The 18,853-nt window shown below is 43.8% G+C and overlaps 1 protein-coding gene across 1 annotated transcript in view; it reads right to left on the reverse strand.

Moving 5' to 3' along the window:
* Positions 1–11,017, reverse strand: part of STN7 (Serine/Threonine kinase domain protein) — a 31,538-nt gene extending 20,521 nt beyond the window's left edge. The window contains exons 1-4 of the mRNA XM_086527572.1: positions 10,310–11,017; positions 9,841–9,927; positions 9,644–9,763; positions 9,344–9,445 (exon numbers count right to left, since the gene is read on the reverse strand). Coding sequence (XP_086383698.1) covers positions 9,344–9,445; positions 9,644–9,763; positions 9,841–9,927; positions 10,310–10,816 — 816 coding nt within the window. The 5' untranslated portion in view covers positions 10,817–11,017. The remainder of the gene's footprint in view (positions 1–9,343; positions 9,446–9,643; positions 9,764–9,840; positions 9,928–10,309) is intronic.
* Between the last annotated feature and the right edge of the window lie 7,836 nt (positions 11,018–18,853).

Raw genomic sequence — 18,853 nt, forward strand, 5'->3', positions numbered from 1 at the left:
TATATCTCATGGCCCGGACCTTTTTAGGTTATTTGCGGGAGGAGTGATGAGGGAGTCGTTGAACAGCTCATGGCCCAAACCTGGATGGTTATTTGCAGGGGGAGTGTTCCTTGGCGACTTTATGTTTCTATGTCTTGTAACATGCGTATGTGAGCATTTGTGTTGCATTGTGATGTGCCACCCATTGAATATTCCATATTGGATGAGATACTTCTGGGAAGTCAACGACCCAAGATATCAAGAGTTCCAATCTGGAATGAGACTCCTTATTGGAGGAGATTCTTCTGGGAAGCCAAGGACCCAAGAAATCAAGAGCTCCGAATTGGAATGAGAAACTAATTGTCCCTCGGATTGTCCCTCGAAATGTCCATTGGAATGACCCTCGGAAATGTCTGAGCTAACTTGAGTTATTTTGCAGATATGCTGTAATCGCGGACGATAACTTTCTTTCAAGAAGGGGGGATGTCACAAATTGCTGACGTATCAAGCCTCTAAAGAATGCCAACCTTCATATCTTGGCCGAGGGAGCTATAAAACCTAAAAAGAAACAACAGAAGAAGTAAAAGTTCCACCAGCTTTTGGGACCCCATCCGATGGGGCCCAGAGGACATAAAGGCATTAAACTACAGCTGGACCCACACACACAAAAAAAAAAGAATAGCATAAAAACTGATGACATGTCAGTACAGATCTCCGGATTTCGCGTTGATTGATGACGTGGCAACCTCTAAGTATTTCCGCTTTTTGCACTGGCTTGCTGAAGTGGCAGCCTATACGGATTTCCGTGATTTACGTTGGCAGCTTTTGAGCACCTACTTTTGGACCAGATGCTTTTGAGTTTACTGCTTTTCATGTAACTTCTTTTGAGGCCAAGGGCCTTTAATTATGTGCAAAAGGCCCATTCTTTGGCACGCTTCGGTGAGAAGGTGCAAAGCACGAGTACCGGCATTGTACCGAGTTCGAATAATATAAAGAAATACTGAAAGAGGCACCAAGGTTTGGGGCCAATACTCTCTGGAGGTGGAATTCCGTCACTCCATGTTGCGTGTGCTCTCTCTCTTTCAGCTCAGTTGTTCTTAAAGTGCTAAACGTATGTTCAGTTTGTTCTTTTCTATTGGCACGTGGTGCCCGTCTTGTGACAACTGCTCCCAAGTCTTCCACGACTTCAGATTTGCCGATACTTGGAGACCCACATTATGATTTGCCTCTTGATGTTGATGAATCCTCCTCTCCTATCCCTCAGGCTACGGAGGAGCATGCACCCACTCCATATGATGCAGATGACAATGGTTCTCATCATAGTGTAAAGATAGAGCAAGATTACCAATAGCTCCTCTCCCAGGAAGCAAGTCAGACAAGTTACCGAAGAGGCTGTTGGAGACCTTGCGAGATGCAACGAACTCAGATTTTCCACCAGATTGGCGTGATGCCTGTACAACACAACACTCTCAGTGACTTCGATTTGTTGAGACAGATAGGACTTTATTACATGTGAACTATGCTTTGATGTCAACAATGATCAAGGACAGATCCTGCGACAGTTGGGGACGCTCTTTGACAACCAAAGTGGAAGTTAGCAATGTAGAAATTACTTGATATCATAAAAAAGAATAACACTTCGGAGTTGGTTCCACCGCCTGCCAAGCGAAAATTGATTGGTGTCAAATGTGTCTACAAGACCAAGTACAAATATGATGGTTCTTTGGACAAGCACAAGGCACGATTCGTTTCTCTTAGAGACGGGGTGTGGATTATGACGAGACCTTTGCATTGATTATGAGGATGGCGACCATTCGGACAGTTTTTGCCCTTGCTGCCTTTTTCGGGTGGCCCATTTTTCACATGGGTGTAGTCTCACCTTTTCTCAACGGCGACTTACAGGAGGATGTGTATGTGGAGCAACCTCCAGGGTTCTTACATTGCTAAAGACTCTCCATGGCCTGAAACAAACCCCTCGAGCGTGGTACAAAAAGATGGACTCTTTCTTCCTACGACACTCCTTTTGACATTGAACTACAGACCCAAATTTGTATATTTACAATGACGGAGAATTGTTGACTCTTGCTATCCTCTATGTTGATCTTGTGATCACACGTAGCCACGTTGAGCACATCCACAGTACTATGGAGACCTTGGCTAAGGGATTTGAAATGACACATCTCGGCTTGCTTCATTACTAGATTGGAGATATGGCAGACAGAGGGGGCATGGCATCTCTCTCTCAAAAGCACTATATTCAAGGGTTGTTGGAAGAATTTGGTATGATTGAGTGTAAACCTATCTCAACCCCTATGGATCCCCATCAAAAGTTGTCACAGTATGACCTCTCACATGTAGCAGATGCTATAAACTTCATCAAAGCGGATGGCAATCATCTCTTCATAAGTCATCTCTCTGTCAACTTTCAGTGTTGCGACAATCTCGATAAACTTATCCCTCTAGCAAGACTCTTCAAACACAGCCTTCTCTTCATAAGTCATCTCTCTGTCAACTTTCAGTGTTGCGACAATCTCGATAAACTTATCCCTCTAGCAAGACTCTTCAAACACAGCCTTCTTATCATCATCAAGGCAAGCTTTTGGAGTGGCTAACTGTTGGAACAATAGACTAAAAGTGTTTAGATGCTTCTTAAGAGTTTCTCCCGTTGAAATTGAATGTTGTATAGTTGATCATAAGTAACAACTTGTAGTTACCTCCAAAAGTGGTTTCCAAAGTTTGCCAAACTTCATTGGCTTTCTTGGTAAGATTGTCACAAAATGATGACGTGGCAATATTGGCTGATGATGTGGCAGTACGGACAGACCCGCAGCTTGCGCTGACATGCTCACATGGACAACCGTAGGGAAATTCCGCGTTTTGCGACGGCTGGCTATACGGATTTTCGCGATTCACGTAGACAGCTTTTGGACTTGAAGCTTTTGAGTTTGCAGCATTTCATGTACTTGCTTTTGAGATTGAAGGCCATGGGCCTATAAATATGGACCCAGGTCCACTCTTCCACTGACTTTGTTGACAAGCAACTGAGCAGAGAGGACCCTCGGTCTTTGTACTTTGCTCAAGCATTAATATAAAAATAAATATCGAAAGGGGCGCCAAACTTTGGGGCCAATATCTTTGGGCACGGAACTACCAAAAGGGACACCAGACTTTGGGGCCAATACCTCTGGGCATGGAGCTACGGCGGGCCGTGTCAACTCTCTATTTAACTGTGATTAAATTTGTGTAGTATTATAAGTGATTACCTCGTGTGTCGTGCCAGATTTCCGACTTGGGGTGTCCAAGTTTGTTACAGTGGTATCAGAGCATAGTCGATTTTCCTTCCACTGGGAAATCTGATCCTTTTTATCGTGACACACATGGATTCAGGCAAAGAATCCCACAAGAATCTAACAAACCCACCCAACAACTCCGGATCAGGTGAAAGTACGAAAAATTCAGATGAACGACAATCGGCTCCTAACGATTCGGAACGGGTACGGACCACCACGGCCTACGGAGTATGAACGAATGGAGATGCAGCGTCAACAGCACGTTGATGCTTGTGCTAAGCAAATGCTCCAGTATTCGAAGGATCCTCAGTACACAAAATTTTTTACCAAGCATTCGTTCGACGAAGTGCACACTCGGTGGCGTACAGCCATCAGCTCACCTTTAAAGTAGGCATTAAAGAAACCACCTGCCCCGCAGATGTACATTGAAGATGAACTTGATGATGTGAGCGAACGACGAGTCAACCAAATATTGAAGACCACAAAGCATTCAAAGAGACGCAACAAGGGAACAGAATACCCTGGTTATTTGGGTCGACAGTCTTCTTTCGCAAATGCACGAAAAGCCAAGAAGTGTGTACGCTTCGAGGGCGTGTCTAGTTCAGTTCCGACAGCTCTTCTTCTTTGGATTCCAGTAATGAGGATAGAAAGGGCAAGAAACGACAAAGAACCAGAGACATGGAAAGGACAAGAAGAAGGTCAAGAAAAGTAGATCCCACCGAAGATCTCGAAAATTTTTTGACAATTTTGAGAGGATTCATCCTCTTCTGAGAGTTCGGACTCTAATGAACAGATGTTTTATTCAAAGAGGAAGCACTTTTATAGAGCCAATCAATACGACTTTCTCGAAGATAAGAGCAAAAAGACCAAAGAATTCAAGGAGGGTGGACAAGCAATAAAATTTCTGACCTTTTCAAGTTTTCGAGATGCGCACAAGGCTCTCATTTTTGTTCAAGAGTTTGACATAGCTTTTTCTGATGGGCGCTATTCAAAGCACTCCAAGATTTGAAGGGCAACTTCCTATCTGAAAGGAAATGCACGGACAGTGGTCCACTCTTCTGTTACGAAAAGAAGCACCGAGAAAGTGGCTAAAGTTCAAGAGACTTTTTATTTCCTCGTGGCTCATCAAGAGTACGAACGTGACGTGATTATCGCCTGGAATCATCTTCGGATGGCCAAGGCAGATACTATGGATACTTATTGCGAGAGATTTTGGGATGTTTTTCTCCCTGCCTCATCTTTCAAAGACATCAGTTTTAAGCAGCAAATCGAGCAATTTTGTTGTGGACTTCTCAAAGAGATACGTGATTACTATTTATTACAGAAATCTGAGTCCATACAGCAACTGATGGGACATGCTAAGGGTTTGCTATGCATTCAAGTAACCTTCCTTATCCAACAGATCAATCTTTGACACCAAGGATCGATCAAGATTCGGCAAATGATGACAAAAGAAAGAAAGAAAGATACGCGTCCTTGACTGACAAAGGAATTGAAAACAGAATACCTCAAAACGAGAGTGCTTTGACTGTGGCGAACAAGGACATATATTTGCGTAGTGCCCCAAAAAGCTACATGAATGAGAACGATTGACAGACCGAAATAGTAAAAGGCGAGGAGATACTCGCTCCACAACACATACTAGAAAGAAATTGAAAAGGATACTAATATGCTGACAATATTCTGCTTTATGACTTTATGAATGAAAAACTTTGAAATGGAGCCTTGCTTAGCCGAAACTTCACACTCTTAGAAATCTCATCCAACGACTCACTTTCAGCATTGGCATCAGGCATTTGACTAACAGAGTGAGTCAAAAGTCACTGGAACGGACGGCCAAAAGCTGCCTCATACGGAGTTCGACCAGTGGCAGAGGTAAAAGAGTCATTCAAAATAGCTTCAACCAATGGGAGACAGAGCTTCCAATGAGACTGTTGATCATGCACATATGACTTTAAAACATCAAAAGCCAACTGATTGTAAATCTCTGTCTAACCATCTGACTGTGAATGAAAAGCCAATGAAAAATTTAACTTAGTGCCAAAATTTTCAAAGAGTGCGCGCCAAAAATTGGACGTGAACTTAACATCCCTATCTGAAACAATTGATTTTGGCAAACCACAAAGGGGGTACCAATGCTTTATGAACAACCGTGCTACATCTTGTGCGGTGATTGTGGCCTTACAAGGAATCAACATGCAAAACTTGTTGAAACGATCAAATGAATGCAAACTAGAAGGAAGGTTAGTCACAAAATCCATAAAAATATCCTAAAAAGGCGCGTCTGGAATAGGCAGCGGTAGCAAGAGACCTTGCTGCTTACCTCGAGGAGCTTTTACCTTTTGGCAAACGGTGCACTATGTGACATAACGAAACACATCTTTTCGCATTTTAGACTGGTAAAAGAACCGTTCTATTTTTTCCAAAGTGGTGTTCATTCCCCTATGCCCACCTGTGAGAGAGTCATGAGCATCGTGCAATATGGTTGTGTCCTGAGAGACGGCAACACATATAGACGGTGACGAAAATAAAACAAACCTTCACGAATGAGATAGTTGTTGGGCCCTTGGGAAGCAAGGGCTTGCAACCATTGCTTACCAAACTCGAATTCTGCATATTGATTCTTCATGCTGTCGAAAGAGACACCTTGAATAGAAACTGTGGATCTTGACTCAAGAGCCAAGGTTTGTCCTTCGCGACTTAAGGCGTCTGCTCAACAGAGTCAGCTTTACCAGGCATATACTCAATCAAAACACCAAATTGCTCAAAAAATTGCGACCACCGTGCTTGGCAATCACTCCAATGTGCACTACGCATAGACTGGAGCCACTTGAGGGCTTGATGATCTGTGCGACCTGTAAACTCTCTACCATACAGAAAGTGCTTCCAATGCTTGAGAGAGTGAATGGCAAACAGAAGTTCTTTGTCATAAACAGAATAATTCTTTTCTACAATATTTAACTTCGGACTGAAAAAAGCAACTGGACGACCATGTTGTTGAAGCACGGCACCTATGGCGACATTCCTCGCATCCGTCTATACCTCAAAGGGGTCATCCCAAGAGGTAAGGATGAGACACGGCGCTTCTGTCACCACAACGCAGTTTTTGGGACCAAAAGCTTTTTGAAACAAGTTGCTATTGGGACAAATTGTTTTTGAGTTTAATTGCTTTTGGGGCTCTTCCCTTGTAAGAATAAATATTGGGTCCTCACTCTGGAGAGTATCTGGACGCAAAATCTGAGAGCACAGGTCCCCTCGAGAGTTGTACTTTGCTTAAGCATTAATATAAAAGAAATACTGAAATGGGCGCCAGTCTTTGGGGCCAATCTCTCTGGGCACGGAACTACGCCGGGACACGTCGACCAAATTGCACTGTGATTTTAGAGTTGTGAAGTATTTTAAGTGATTCTCTCGTATGTCGTGCCAGATTTCCGACTTGGGGTGTCCAAGTGTGTGACATCTATCTTAAATAAGTATAAGCATAATGATCCAATTCAATCTCAAATGCTCAAATGCTCCATGTGCACTAGAATCAATCAAATTTCTATCCAACCATCTCATCCTCATCAGAACTTTTGATATCCTAGAGTAGCAATATTAGCCATCACATCCAAATCTGACCAATCTCTCATGGATGTCTTGATGCACTAAAACCACATACCCATTTTATCTCATCCAAATTGGAACTCTTCATACACTAGAAACCATTACATCCGGTTCTAACTAGAATTCCACAAATGTCTCTGATGAATTATTCCATCCAATCATACTCAATCAAATAGGAAGACATCGGTCAAAATGAGAGAGTAAATAAACAATCTTAAACGGGGCCTTCCCTATCAATGTATGGACCGAGTTATTATGGGCGAACTCCACCAATGGTGCATATCTATTCATAAGCATTTCCAAATCCAAGTCACTTGAGTTCCTCATATCTAGCAAAATAATCACTTGCTTTGTCTTCAAGACTTCCATAATGCGCATCCAAATCCAAGTCACTTGAGTTCCTCATATTAGCAAAAGGATCACTTGCTTTGTCTTCAAGACTTCCATTATGAGCATCCGCCTTTCGTTGAGTCGAGCCTTGTGTCTTTCTCGTTTTACTGCAGTCAATCTTTCTTGAGTCTCCCTTGCCAAAAGTAGTGGATTCTTCGCCTTTCACTGCTTTACCGCCGTATCAAGATCCTTTGCCAGAATGAACTATGAAAGCTTTGGATCCTTAGTAGCACGAGGGACTATTGCATGAGTTGCATGGCTTTTGTTTTAGCTACTTCTTCAACAAGATCCTTCTCTTTGGTGTCGTTCCCGAGCTCCACTTCTTCATTGTTGTTCTCCTCTTCACTTTCATGAGAGGTAGACTCATAAACCATCGTGCTTTGCTACTATGGGAACGATCACATTTTTAACAATCAACTAAGCTCTCACACCATAGAAACCTTTCTATACATTAAGAACATATGGTGAATCACAATAGCAGAGACTACAAGTTGAAAGAGAAATGAAACGAAACGATATGTTATATTAACGTCTTCTAAAGTCCATATTGACCTATGAGACGAGAGAGTTAGAGAGAAAGAGCCCAAACACAAGAGACACAAGAAGGCAGAGTTCCTACCCTAGAAGCGTTGGCCCTTAAGAGAGCGCCCCCGAATGGTATTTCTTTTATATTGCAAAAGATGGCCAATACAAGTTGTTGTCACAAATGCTTAAGGCCTTCTTGAACTTCATAAGTGCTCAAGCTTTCGTCGTCTTCAAGGAATGCTCAAAAAGAGATCACCCAAAAACTAATGATTAATCTTCCTCTATATATGCCCTCAAAGGAGTCTTTATATAGGTACTAGCCTAGCCTTTTGAGTGTCCATGACCCTTGGCTTTTCATTTGTCCGACCTTTGGTTTTTAAATTGACCAAACCCTTGGCTTATAAAAGAAAGGACACCACACTTTTAGGGTTGATTTGTGTTATGCGTCTCACTTTTATCATCACCTCTCACAAACTTGGGTTCATCATGCGTGACGGTCTTCCATACTTCTCGCATCATTAGAAATTCAATCTTGATTTTCCGATGAGAAAAACCTGTGCAAGAGAACTTCTCAAGCGTAGTATCTTAATTTTCCAATGAGAAAAACCTGTGCAAGAGAACTTCTCAACTCTAGTGCCATATCATTTGGATAATCCAATATTGGCCATATTGAGAAATAAACCTGTGAGAATGAGATCTTAAAGACTTCTATAAAAAATAACATTTTGAAAAGTTAAATGAGACTTTTTAAGTCTCTGTAACCAAAAAGCAATGAAAAAACTAGAGAACACCAATTGTGTGAGTATACGCGGCGCATGTACCTCAGTGCCATCAATGGCAAAAGCTGCCCCTTGTCAACGGCAACAGCCACGTCTCAACAATGCCACGAGGCTGGCCACAGCCTGCTGCTCTTACTGACCATAGCCACCACGTTTGGCTTCAAGTGCTGCCAAGGTTGGCCTCATTAAGGGCTCAAGGACCCTATTTTTTGGGTGAAGCGCCCACTTGGGTTATGTGTAGAAAAGGGAGCTCAAGGGCTCAAAGCCATGGCGATTGGGGAACAGCAACGTTGCAGTAAGCTTTTAAGAAAAAATTGTGCCATTTTTTGGTTTATGGCATTAAAAAAGCCTTGAAATTTATGGTCTACCCATAATCCATATCCTCTAGAGAATCCACTAAATGTGGTTGGATGGATAACTAAAGGATAAACTCTAAACCCCAATAAAATAAAAAGGCATAAAAAATTAGAATAGGACCAAGCTTTAAGCTAGTAGGGTTAGGAGTTTTAATGCAAATCCCACTCTAAAACCATGCTCTGCTGGCATCCTCATGAAAGCACCACAACAAATTCTAAAGATTACCTATGCACGCAAGACCCACAGCTGAATGAGAACTCTATCAAGTAAAAAAACATTGTTGAAACACCACGATACAATGGTCATATAGTCACAAGACGTTTGCTGAGCAAACAAATCTCTACAAGGACATGGTTCTATACGTCTGAACACTTCTACGCTCCCTACTCAAACCAGAGTCCGTTATTGGAGACTTACATTGTATGGGAAGTCCTTGGAGGCCATTAAATCTGAAAGTGTGGCATCCCCCTCATACCTCCAAACGAGCCAGTATTCTTCCCCTTTGCTTTTGCTACTTTTCTGCAATACAGTTTTTATCACCAGAAGTGTTAGCAATAGACAAACTTTATCATCCAAATCAATCTTCTGAAGAAACTTCACAAACAAGATGCAGGAATGAATTAGACCCACACATGTGGAAAACAACCAACATGTTGACCACCGAACGAAGAAGTCAGTATCAAAACGGACATCATGGTTATCAGGCAAAAAAGAAACCTCTAAAAATCCATGAATGTAATCAGCACACGCCTTGGGACAGGCCCTTCGCACTCTTTCATTCATCCATACTTCAACAGCTCCATACTCATTTGCTTTCTTAACCACCAAATCACCAACCTGCATCCAAAAAAAGATGCAACTTGGCACACTTTGGAGCGAAAGGAATCCATTAAGGAGCAGAGATGAAAATTTACCTTTGCTTGTGGCTTCTTTGTCAAAGATGCTTTGTATACTGTTCCAAAGGCCCCTTCGCCAAGCTTCCTTCCTAGGACAAAATCCTCCTGAACCATAAGCACCAATTGAGTAGGGGCGAGGCTGATCTCAGTAAAGGGACTGCAACTCTAGTAGTCACCAATGCGAGAGAAAAACCCGTAGTGTACTGCTTGCTAGAAGCTAACTTTCAAAAAGGGCAGAGCACGCCCTATGAACAATACTTCCTACAGACTGCTTCATGTTGAGAATCCCTATGAACACTATAGCTGATGCTGGATTCCCACTGTCAAAAATACACTTTAACAAATACATGTTCCCTTTCATAAGGCATAGAAGTTCTCACTCAAGATGGAGCTTTTCCCTGTCCATATTCGCTTGATGATGCCATTGCCCATTAGCATGTGAGAAAGAGAAGTATATAACTTACAGATGATGAAACAGTGGCAATACCTTCTTATATGTGGGCCTGATGAGTTGCTCAAGGGGGGCCAACAAGAACATGTCCCAAAAGCCAGGAGCAACACCCGGTGTGGCCCAAAGGTAGGATGCCACAAAGAGTGTGAGAAGAACACCAGGGGGTGTAATGTTGAGGGCATTCGAGCGTGGTAGAGTACTTCTGTAAACGACATCCCCGCATTCCATCACGGTACAAGGAAGCCCAACACCCACTGCTAGCATCAAATGATCCAGCCACTCAAGCTCAGCTCGACAATTCAAAGTCCTCACCCCGGGCTTCATTACTCCATGCAGTGTCTCGTAGGCTTTGCTATCCACTGCTTTGCGTAAAGAGACACCCTCACCTTCAACCCATGACTTTGCAAGCCTTCGTAAGCGCTCGTAGTTTTTGCAGGGATTGCTACTTCGTGACAAGTTACCATGCTGCGATGGTGCCAAGCACACACAGAGATTCTGGGCCGAGGATGACGAAAAGGTGGCAATCGCCATATCCAAATTCATGCCAAGCCAAGGCGAACGGTGATGTTCAAGAGAATTCCTGCACTAACCCATGAAAGAGGCGGAAGAGTTGGCACAAGCTCGCAAAAGACCTGAGGACACGCAAAGGTAAGGGGCGCGAGAGCACGCAAGAGCAGACAGCGCACAGAGAGAGAGAGAGAGAGAGAGAGAGAGAGCGTTTGTGTCTGTACGACGGATCGCGTGTGCGTGGAGAGTGAGGAAGGACGTGGCTGTGTCCTTCTGAAGTTTGTGGTTGTGCTTTGCCTCACCTTGCCAACATGGCATTTTGTCGTGCCACCTAGGTTGAGCAGATTTCGTCCCACACGTCAACGACATGCCTTCACCCAACGTAACGTCGTAATGACATATTAGGGTGGGTTCACATTGGCACGGCGGAAGATAACCTCCAGAACGCCATGTTCCAGGTGGAGGACATGAATTATTCACTCTTCCACTGCTATACATTCACAATGGGGAGGGTGGAAGAGAGAATGGGTGGTTCCTGCCGCCGCCCAGTGTGAACTTTAGGGGATGGGTGGAAGTAACGCAAGAAGACAAAAGAACGAATTTGTTTAATTTAAAAAAAAGACCTGCAAAATGAAAAGGCATGCCAAGCTGGCATTTATAGCATACATGGAGGGTGGAAGAGGAGAAGATGGGGGGGGGTGTGCGGGGCGAGGGGGGGGTCGGAAGTGAAAATTGCTTCTGCAAGCTGGCACCTTTTTCCAGAGTTGCCGCCGCGCGATGTGAACAGGGAGGCTGACGTGCAGGGCTGCGATTCGCTGGTAGCAGGGTAACATTTCCTGTCACCGCCTACTGTGAACCCAGCCTTAGCTAAGGCTCAGTTTTCAGTAATTTGTGTGGATAAATGAGCCTCGTTCGTGGTCACACAAAATATAATTGAGCCTGCTCAATGGAATCGGGCAAACCATTTTGTAACTATACCAAAATCTGCATAGTTGCAAGTGGGTATCAGTGAGGACTTCAATGCTAGCGTTCTGGCCTTCAATTGGAAACTTATGAAGGTCTTGCAGATGATGTAACCTGCCAAAGGAGTTTCTTTGTCAGTGTTGCAGCTTGTCAAGCTTCGACACGATGCTCTCTCTCTACGGTTCCGCCATTGATACTCTCTCTATTGTCTCGCCAGTGATCTCTCTCTCTCTCTCTCTCTCTCTCTCTCTCTCTCTCTCTCTCTCTCTCTCTCTCTCTCTCTCTCTCTCTCTCTCTCTCTCTCTCTCTCTCTCTCTCTCTCTCTCTCTCTCTCTCTCTCTCTCTCTCTCTCAAAGCTCAGGTGGAACGGCTGTAGTCGACCCAAGCACCTCCAGGTGGCAGTGAGGCAAGCCAGGTATCATGCACGTGACCACGACAACAGCTCAGTAGGCGCTTGGCATTTTGAAATTGAGCACATTAGGCACAATTACAAATTACTAAATATTGCGCCTCGCGTAACCGTAGCCTTATAATGAACAAAAATTCCTTTGGTTGTGCGTTCACACAAAGAAAGGGGGGGGGGGGGGGGGGGGGGTAACTTGCTACTTATGTGCACCCATTCCAAGGGTCAATACATCAGATGTAGTGTACACATGAGTTGTTCCAGGTGTGAACGTGCTCACAATGGTTGCTTCTATGCGCACATGGTGACGACCATTCATGCAAAGCTGCACATGATGTCTTGTTGACGTTCATGGCACATAGCACGCAAGCAACTAGCGAACGCCGTATCACCTAGGTTGCAACTTTTGAAGGCTTGCGACAGCTTCGGTCTTATTCTCGCCATGCGAACGCAATGAACGCTTGCAAATCGTGGTGAAGGGGGGGGCTCCACTGCGATACAATCGGTGGAGAGTCGTTTCTCTGTTTGCAGGGGCATGGCGAGTCCTAGCTGAGGTGGCACTCTCTTCTTGATCGAAAAGATCGACCTGAGGAAGGTTCTACTTGGGAAAACATTAGTGTTCTTAAGAAGAAGTTCCCCACTTTTGTTTTCAAGGACGAAAACTCTTCTTTAAGGGGGAAGTAATGTCAGGACAACGGCAAGGCTGGACTAGACAAGGGCAAGGCCAGGCTAGGCAGTGTGGAAAGGGAGTCCAACTAGGGCAAAGGGCTAGGAGCCATGCTATATAGTGGGTGGTTGTGAGGTGGACTCCTAGGTTCTAGTTCCCCTTGTCTAACATGAGAACTATGAGACATGCCCCTCTTGAGGACTTAGAAATGGAAGGAGAATTGTTGCATAATTGCACATTGAGCTATCAATGATGTATCGTCAAGACTTGTAAGGAACTAGGAGAATCATGACCCCTTGCCGAGCTCAATGAATCATCCCTTTGGGGGGTGATGAACCATTGATACAAACAACAAAAGCAGCTCTTACAGAACAACAGCTAGAAGAAGTAAAGAAGACAAGATTATTATCAAGAGAGACATATCTACAACCTAAGGCTGTCAATCAAGCACACTTCTTTAAAACACTCAAAGTTAAAAGACTTTGGGGAACCATCAACACATTGATGAACAATGAAAGGAATGTTGTACAAGACCTCGATGGTATGGCCAAGCTAATGCTCAATTACCTAAGCCAAATTATCGGACAACCAGAAACTCACACCAAAGAAGTGCGAAGGCCGCACCTCTCAACACTGTCAACTGGACCTTAACACCCTCATAAGCAAACCTACTGGAGAAGGCTTCACTGAAGGCAAATGCTCCCTTGCGTTTCATTCTCTGGGCAATGACAAGTCTACTAGATGGGATGACATGACAATCGAGTTTTTCAAGGAATTCTAGGCGGACCTGAAGACCCATATTACATGATTGGCTAACAAAGCTCTTTGTTGAGAGGGTGCTAGACACAAGCATGAAAAAAGGTCTCATCAAACCTATCCCAAAGCTTCCATGTTGCTCTCATGCTAAACAATGGCAACCCATCACAATGATGATAGTAACATATAAATGTAAAGTGTGAGCTTTGTCCTAAAGTATGAGTCAAGGAGAGAAGAGTGGAATTATCCCACATGCTGTGGAGAAAGACTGTAGAGCTACTTAAAGCTCATTTCATGAATGAATAAACACAACTCTATTTTGCACTACATGTTTGGCTATGGTGAGCCTGTGCTAAGCTAAGTCAATACTCAAGATTGTGTTTATGAGTCTAAGCTAATCTATCTTGGAACCTAATTCACTTGAGTGATAATCTCGCTCACACACTCACACACTTGCACTATGTTTCTCTTTCATCCACCCTAGCTAGCACGATCACATTCTCATCATGTGGTATCAGAGCCACAGGTATGCTAGCTAGGTTTGTTATTATGCATTTGCATGTTTGTACAATTAGAATTCATTAATCATCATTAGTTAGATCCATTAGGTTTGCTCTTCTATTGCATATTGCATGCTAATTAGTATTCCATTAGTTTGCATGTTTGTACAATTAGCATTCATCATTAGTTAGATCCATTAGGTTTGCTCTTCTATTGCATATTGCATGCTAATTAGTATTCCATTGGCTAGCATGAGCATGTCCTTGAATTAAAGACTATTGGGCCACTACTCACTGGTTAATTGGAAGATTAATTAGCATCAGAGTTCATTAATTTTCCATTTGCATTTTGCATTCAATAGTTGCGCCTTATTTTTGCAAAATTAGCATTTGCAATTGATGTGTGTGTGTAGCTTGTCCCGAGAACTCTCATTTCAGCCTATGCATGCCAAATTTGAGTTAGGTCTCAAGAAGTAATACCCCAAATTAAGTTTTGCTTAATCCAATTTATAATCTGGAATCTCTGCTCTGTAGAACTAAGCTTCAAATTGTGTGTGTGTGTGTGTGTGTGTGTGTGTGTGTGTGTGTGTGTGTGTGTGCGCACGTGCACACACCTAATTGAAGCGATCAAGGCTTGAAAAGAAGGTCTTCAAATAAATCAAGTGGTTGGCCCCCACTTTGGTGGGAACCCATGCAAAGCCAAAAATCAAGGGCGTCCACACACGCAGTCACGAGGCCACTTGGAGGACGGGAGCAGGCCGCATGAGCTCGATTGAAATCCATTGAGTTGGGTCCGCGAACGGGCACAACCGATCGCATCTACCGTTCGGCGCCCTGCCTTCATAACGCGTCGGATGTGCCTTTAATCGCTTGGTCGGACCGGCCGGTTACCTGCCCGCTACCCGAGCGCCTGCCCCCTTCTGCATGTTGTCTTGTCCGAATGCCCTCCCTGGCCGCGCTTGCCCGGCCTGGTTGCCCGCCTACCCGATCTGCCCGGCCCACAAAAGACAACCCCCTTCCCACACCAACAACCCCCCGAAGCCTGAGGGCCACCTATCAAACAAGTCCTCCCCTTTGACCTTGCCTCAAACCCTACCAAGGGGTGGTCCCGCGACCTCGGATCCTCAAAGCTCCAACAAGCAGGCCTTCTCAAGCTCGCTCCGAGCCTGCTAAGGCCGATTTCCCATGGGGATCTCCTAAAGCCACTAGCCTTTTAGGGCCTTGCTCCCACGAGCAGACTACCAGGAGCAACCGAGCCGCCAAAGGGGCAGTCGTCACTGAACGCGACACTACAACATTTTCAAAAGGCAACCAACCAAAGCAAAAATTTGTGAAGAGGTCTTCACGCCTATGAAGAGGTGCTTCACTTTGACAAAGAAAAGTCTCTCTCTCTCTTTCTCTCTCTCTCTCTCAACTTGCAATGAACTGAACCCAACCAAGCACAACAAATAAATTTTCAAATTCTTGTGCACCGTGTAAAGAGGTAGACACTGGCTAGGAGAGTCTCCTAAGCTAAGACGCCTCTATTAGCACAAATGGGGGACAAGGGAATAGAAAAATTCAATGGGGAAGGGGTTCACACCTGGAAAACAAATTTAAGAGGATGCCTAATGAAAAAATGTATGTGGTCTATCATCAGCACTGCCTTAGAGCAACAAGCCGAACCCGATGGAGTGCACACTAGAGCATCTACACTCATAGAAAGTGCACAGAATTTGGTCAAGGACGAACAAGCATTAGGAATCATCATCACCTTTTTGCATGACAACTACATGCATTTCATATATACGAACAAGAATTAGGAATCATCATCACCTTTTTGCATGACAACTACATGCATTTCATAGACGAATGTGCTTGCACATGAAGCCTGGCATGTCCTAGAAAGCAATTTGTTGGAATTAGGGTTGCAAGAAAACACACACAGTTTGGAGAAGCCGAAGGAAGCTCAAGGCACACAATAGAGAGTGTATTACTTAGTGTGCAATGGAAAGATAGATAGCCCTAGAGTGATGGGCGTATATACAATGCACCGGGGAAAAAACCTCCTAAAGAGGGAAAAAATGCCCCAGCGGTCCTAGTGTGTTCACACACATCACTACCACATGTATATGGTAACAAATCCCCCCTAGAGTGATGCGGTGAACGAGAGCTAGCACATGCGTAAAGGGAAGTGCCATGCCCTGAGGACATGAACAGTCCACAAAGGGGAGTAAGCCCAAAGCTTTGCGGAAAGCTTCGAGTTTCTCACGAGACAATGCCTTTGTGAAAAGATCTGCAAGGTTGTCTTGTGTTGGCACATTAGCCAAGTTGATCTCCTGCTGAGAGCCTCTCCCTGACATAGTGGTAATGCACCTCAATGTGCTTTGTGCGAGCATGAAAAATTAGGTTCCTCGCAACTGCCAATGCGCTCTGACTGTCAGTGTAGATAGTGTTGGCAGTGTCATGTCCAACAACCAAATCAGCCATAAGGCGTCTGAGCCATAGACACTCAAGCGTAGCTATGAAGACTGCCTTGTACTCAACCTCATAACTAGAAGTGGCCAGAGTTGGTTGCTTCTTGCTCAGCCATGATATACATGAACTGCCAAGCATGAAACAAAAACCACTTGTGGACACTCGCGTGTCAAAATAATCAGCCCAATCTGAGTCCAAAAAAGCATGTAAGTCTGGCAGTAATGATCCCCCCTTGGGATAAAACAAGCCATAATTTAAAGTGTCACTCAAGTAGCAAAAAATCCTCTTTGACAGCCTGCCGATGCTTAGACTCTGGGCTATGCATAAATGGGCTGACTTGTGAGACTGCAAAATTGAATATCTGGCCTCGTGTTGCATACATAAATGAGACAGCCAATAGCAGTTCGGTAAAGAGTGACATCAGAAGGATCACCAGCATCATGTAGACTTAACTTCAAACCGGTTTCCATGGGAGTGGCAATAGGTTTGCAATCCTCAAGTCAAAACTTACATAGCAAATGTCTCTATGTAACTTTTCTGACACAAGGCAATACCGCCATCACACTACTTAAACTGTATGTCCAAGTAATGATGCAACAACCCCAAATCTTTCATCTTGAAAGTAGCATTCAAATCAGCCTTAAATTCAACAATATGTGCCTCATTGGGACCAGTGCTCAACAAATCATCAACATAAAGAACAACAATGAGAAGTACATCGCCCTCACACTTGACATACAATGTGCTTTCTGTTGGACTGTTACGAAAGCCTCGTTTGACCAAATGAGTGTCAACTTTCTCATACCAAGCACGAGGAGATTGCTTCAACCCATACAAAGCCTTCTTACATCTGCACGCTTTGTCCTTTTGTCCTTTCTTGACAAAGCCGCGAGGCTACGTTACATAAACTTCCTCAAATATGTCACCATTCAAGAAAGCAGTAACAATGTCTGATTGATGTACATCCCATCCAAAATGAGCTGCCAATGCACATAGAAAATGCACAGTAGTCATACGACAAGTGGGAGCAAAAGTCTCTTCATAATCTATGCCTTTTTGTTGTGCATAATTATCCCTTTGCAACAAGTCGAGCCTTATGGCGATCGATCTCACCATCCGGCTTGCGCTTCAACTTGTAAACCCACTTCGTACCAATGGCCTTTTTGCCAAGAGGCAAATCACATAAAGTCCATGTGTCATTTTCTATAAGTGCATCATATTCTGATTGCATGGCAGCCATCCAATTTTTTGAATTCTGTGCTTCGTCAAAAGACAGAGGTTCCTCAACATCATGTAAGCTAGACACAGCCAAAGCATAACAATTTGATGCATAAGATGCATGGCGAGATCCTGAACGAGTACGACTAGACAAAGGTGCATCCAATTTACTGTAACGCAATGTATGCACCAGCCATTTTGGCATACCTCTAGCCTGCTCATTTTCAGCCCTTTCCTCATCAAGTACATTATGTACATCTGCATTAGTAATAGGCTGATCTGTAACATTTTTAGAAACCCCCATAGGCTGTACATTTGCCTCATTGGAATTTATATTTCAAACTTCCACCACTGAACAGAGGCAACAAAGTGTCATAAATGTCCTATGAGCTTACATTACTGTCTCTAGTACATGACCGTAATGGCTGAACAAAATCTTCCACAAACACTACATCTTGTGAAACCAAAATACGCTTTGTTTGCGGATGATACAACCTGTAACCTTTGCTTTCAGCACTATAACCAACAAAAATACATTTGACAGCCTTATCATCCAATTTCCTACGTTGTGTTTGTGGCACCAAAGCATATGCCAAACAGCTAAAAACACGCATGTGCTCAATAGAAGGCTTTCTATCATGCCATGCTTCATATGGAGTAATAGGCTACAAAGCTTTCGTAGGACACTTGTTTAGTACATAAGTGGCACACATGATGGCCTCAAGCCAAAAAGAATGCGGCAAAGCTTGACTTTTGACCATACATCGTGCCATTTCCGTAAGTGACGTGTTTTTCCTCTCAGCAACACCATTTTGCTAAGGCGTATAAGGCACTGTACATTGGTGTCTTATCCCACGACTAGCCAGAAAATGCATTAAATTCATGAGACATATACTCCCTCCCTCTATCGGAAGAGAGGGTGCCCATAGTACATTTCGAGACATTTTCATCCATAGCTAGAAATTGCTTGAAGCACATAAAACTTCGGACTTCGTTTTAAGCGGAAATACCCATGCATGCGTGGAGTGATCATCACTGAAAGTCACGAAGTAAAGGTAATTGCCCAAGGACGGAGTTTGCATGGGTCCACAAACATCACTATGCACAAG

This window comes from Adiantum capillus-veneris, chromosome 13 (genome assembly GCF_014529385.1).
Source record: "Adiantum capillus-veneris isolate H3 chromosome 13, ASM1452938v2, whole genome shotgun sequence".
NCBI classification, from domain to species: Eukaryota; Viridiplantae; Streptophyta; class Polypodiopsida; order Polypodiales; family Pteridaceae; genus Adiantum; species Adiantum capillus-veneris.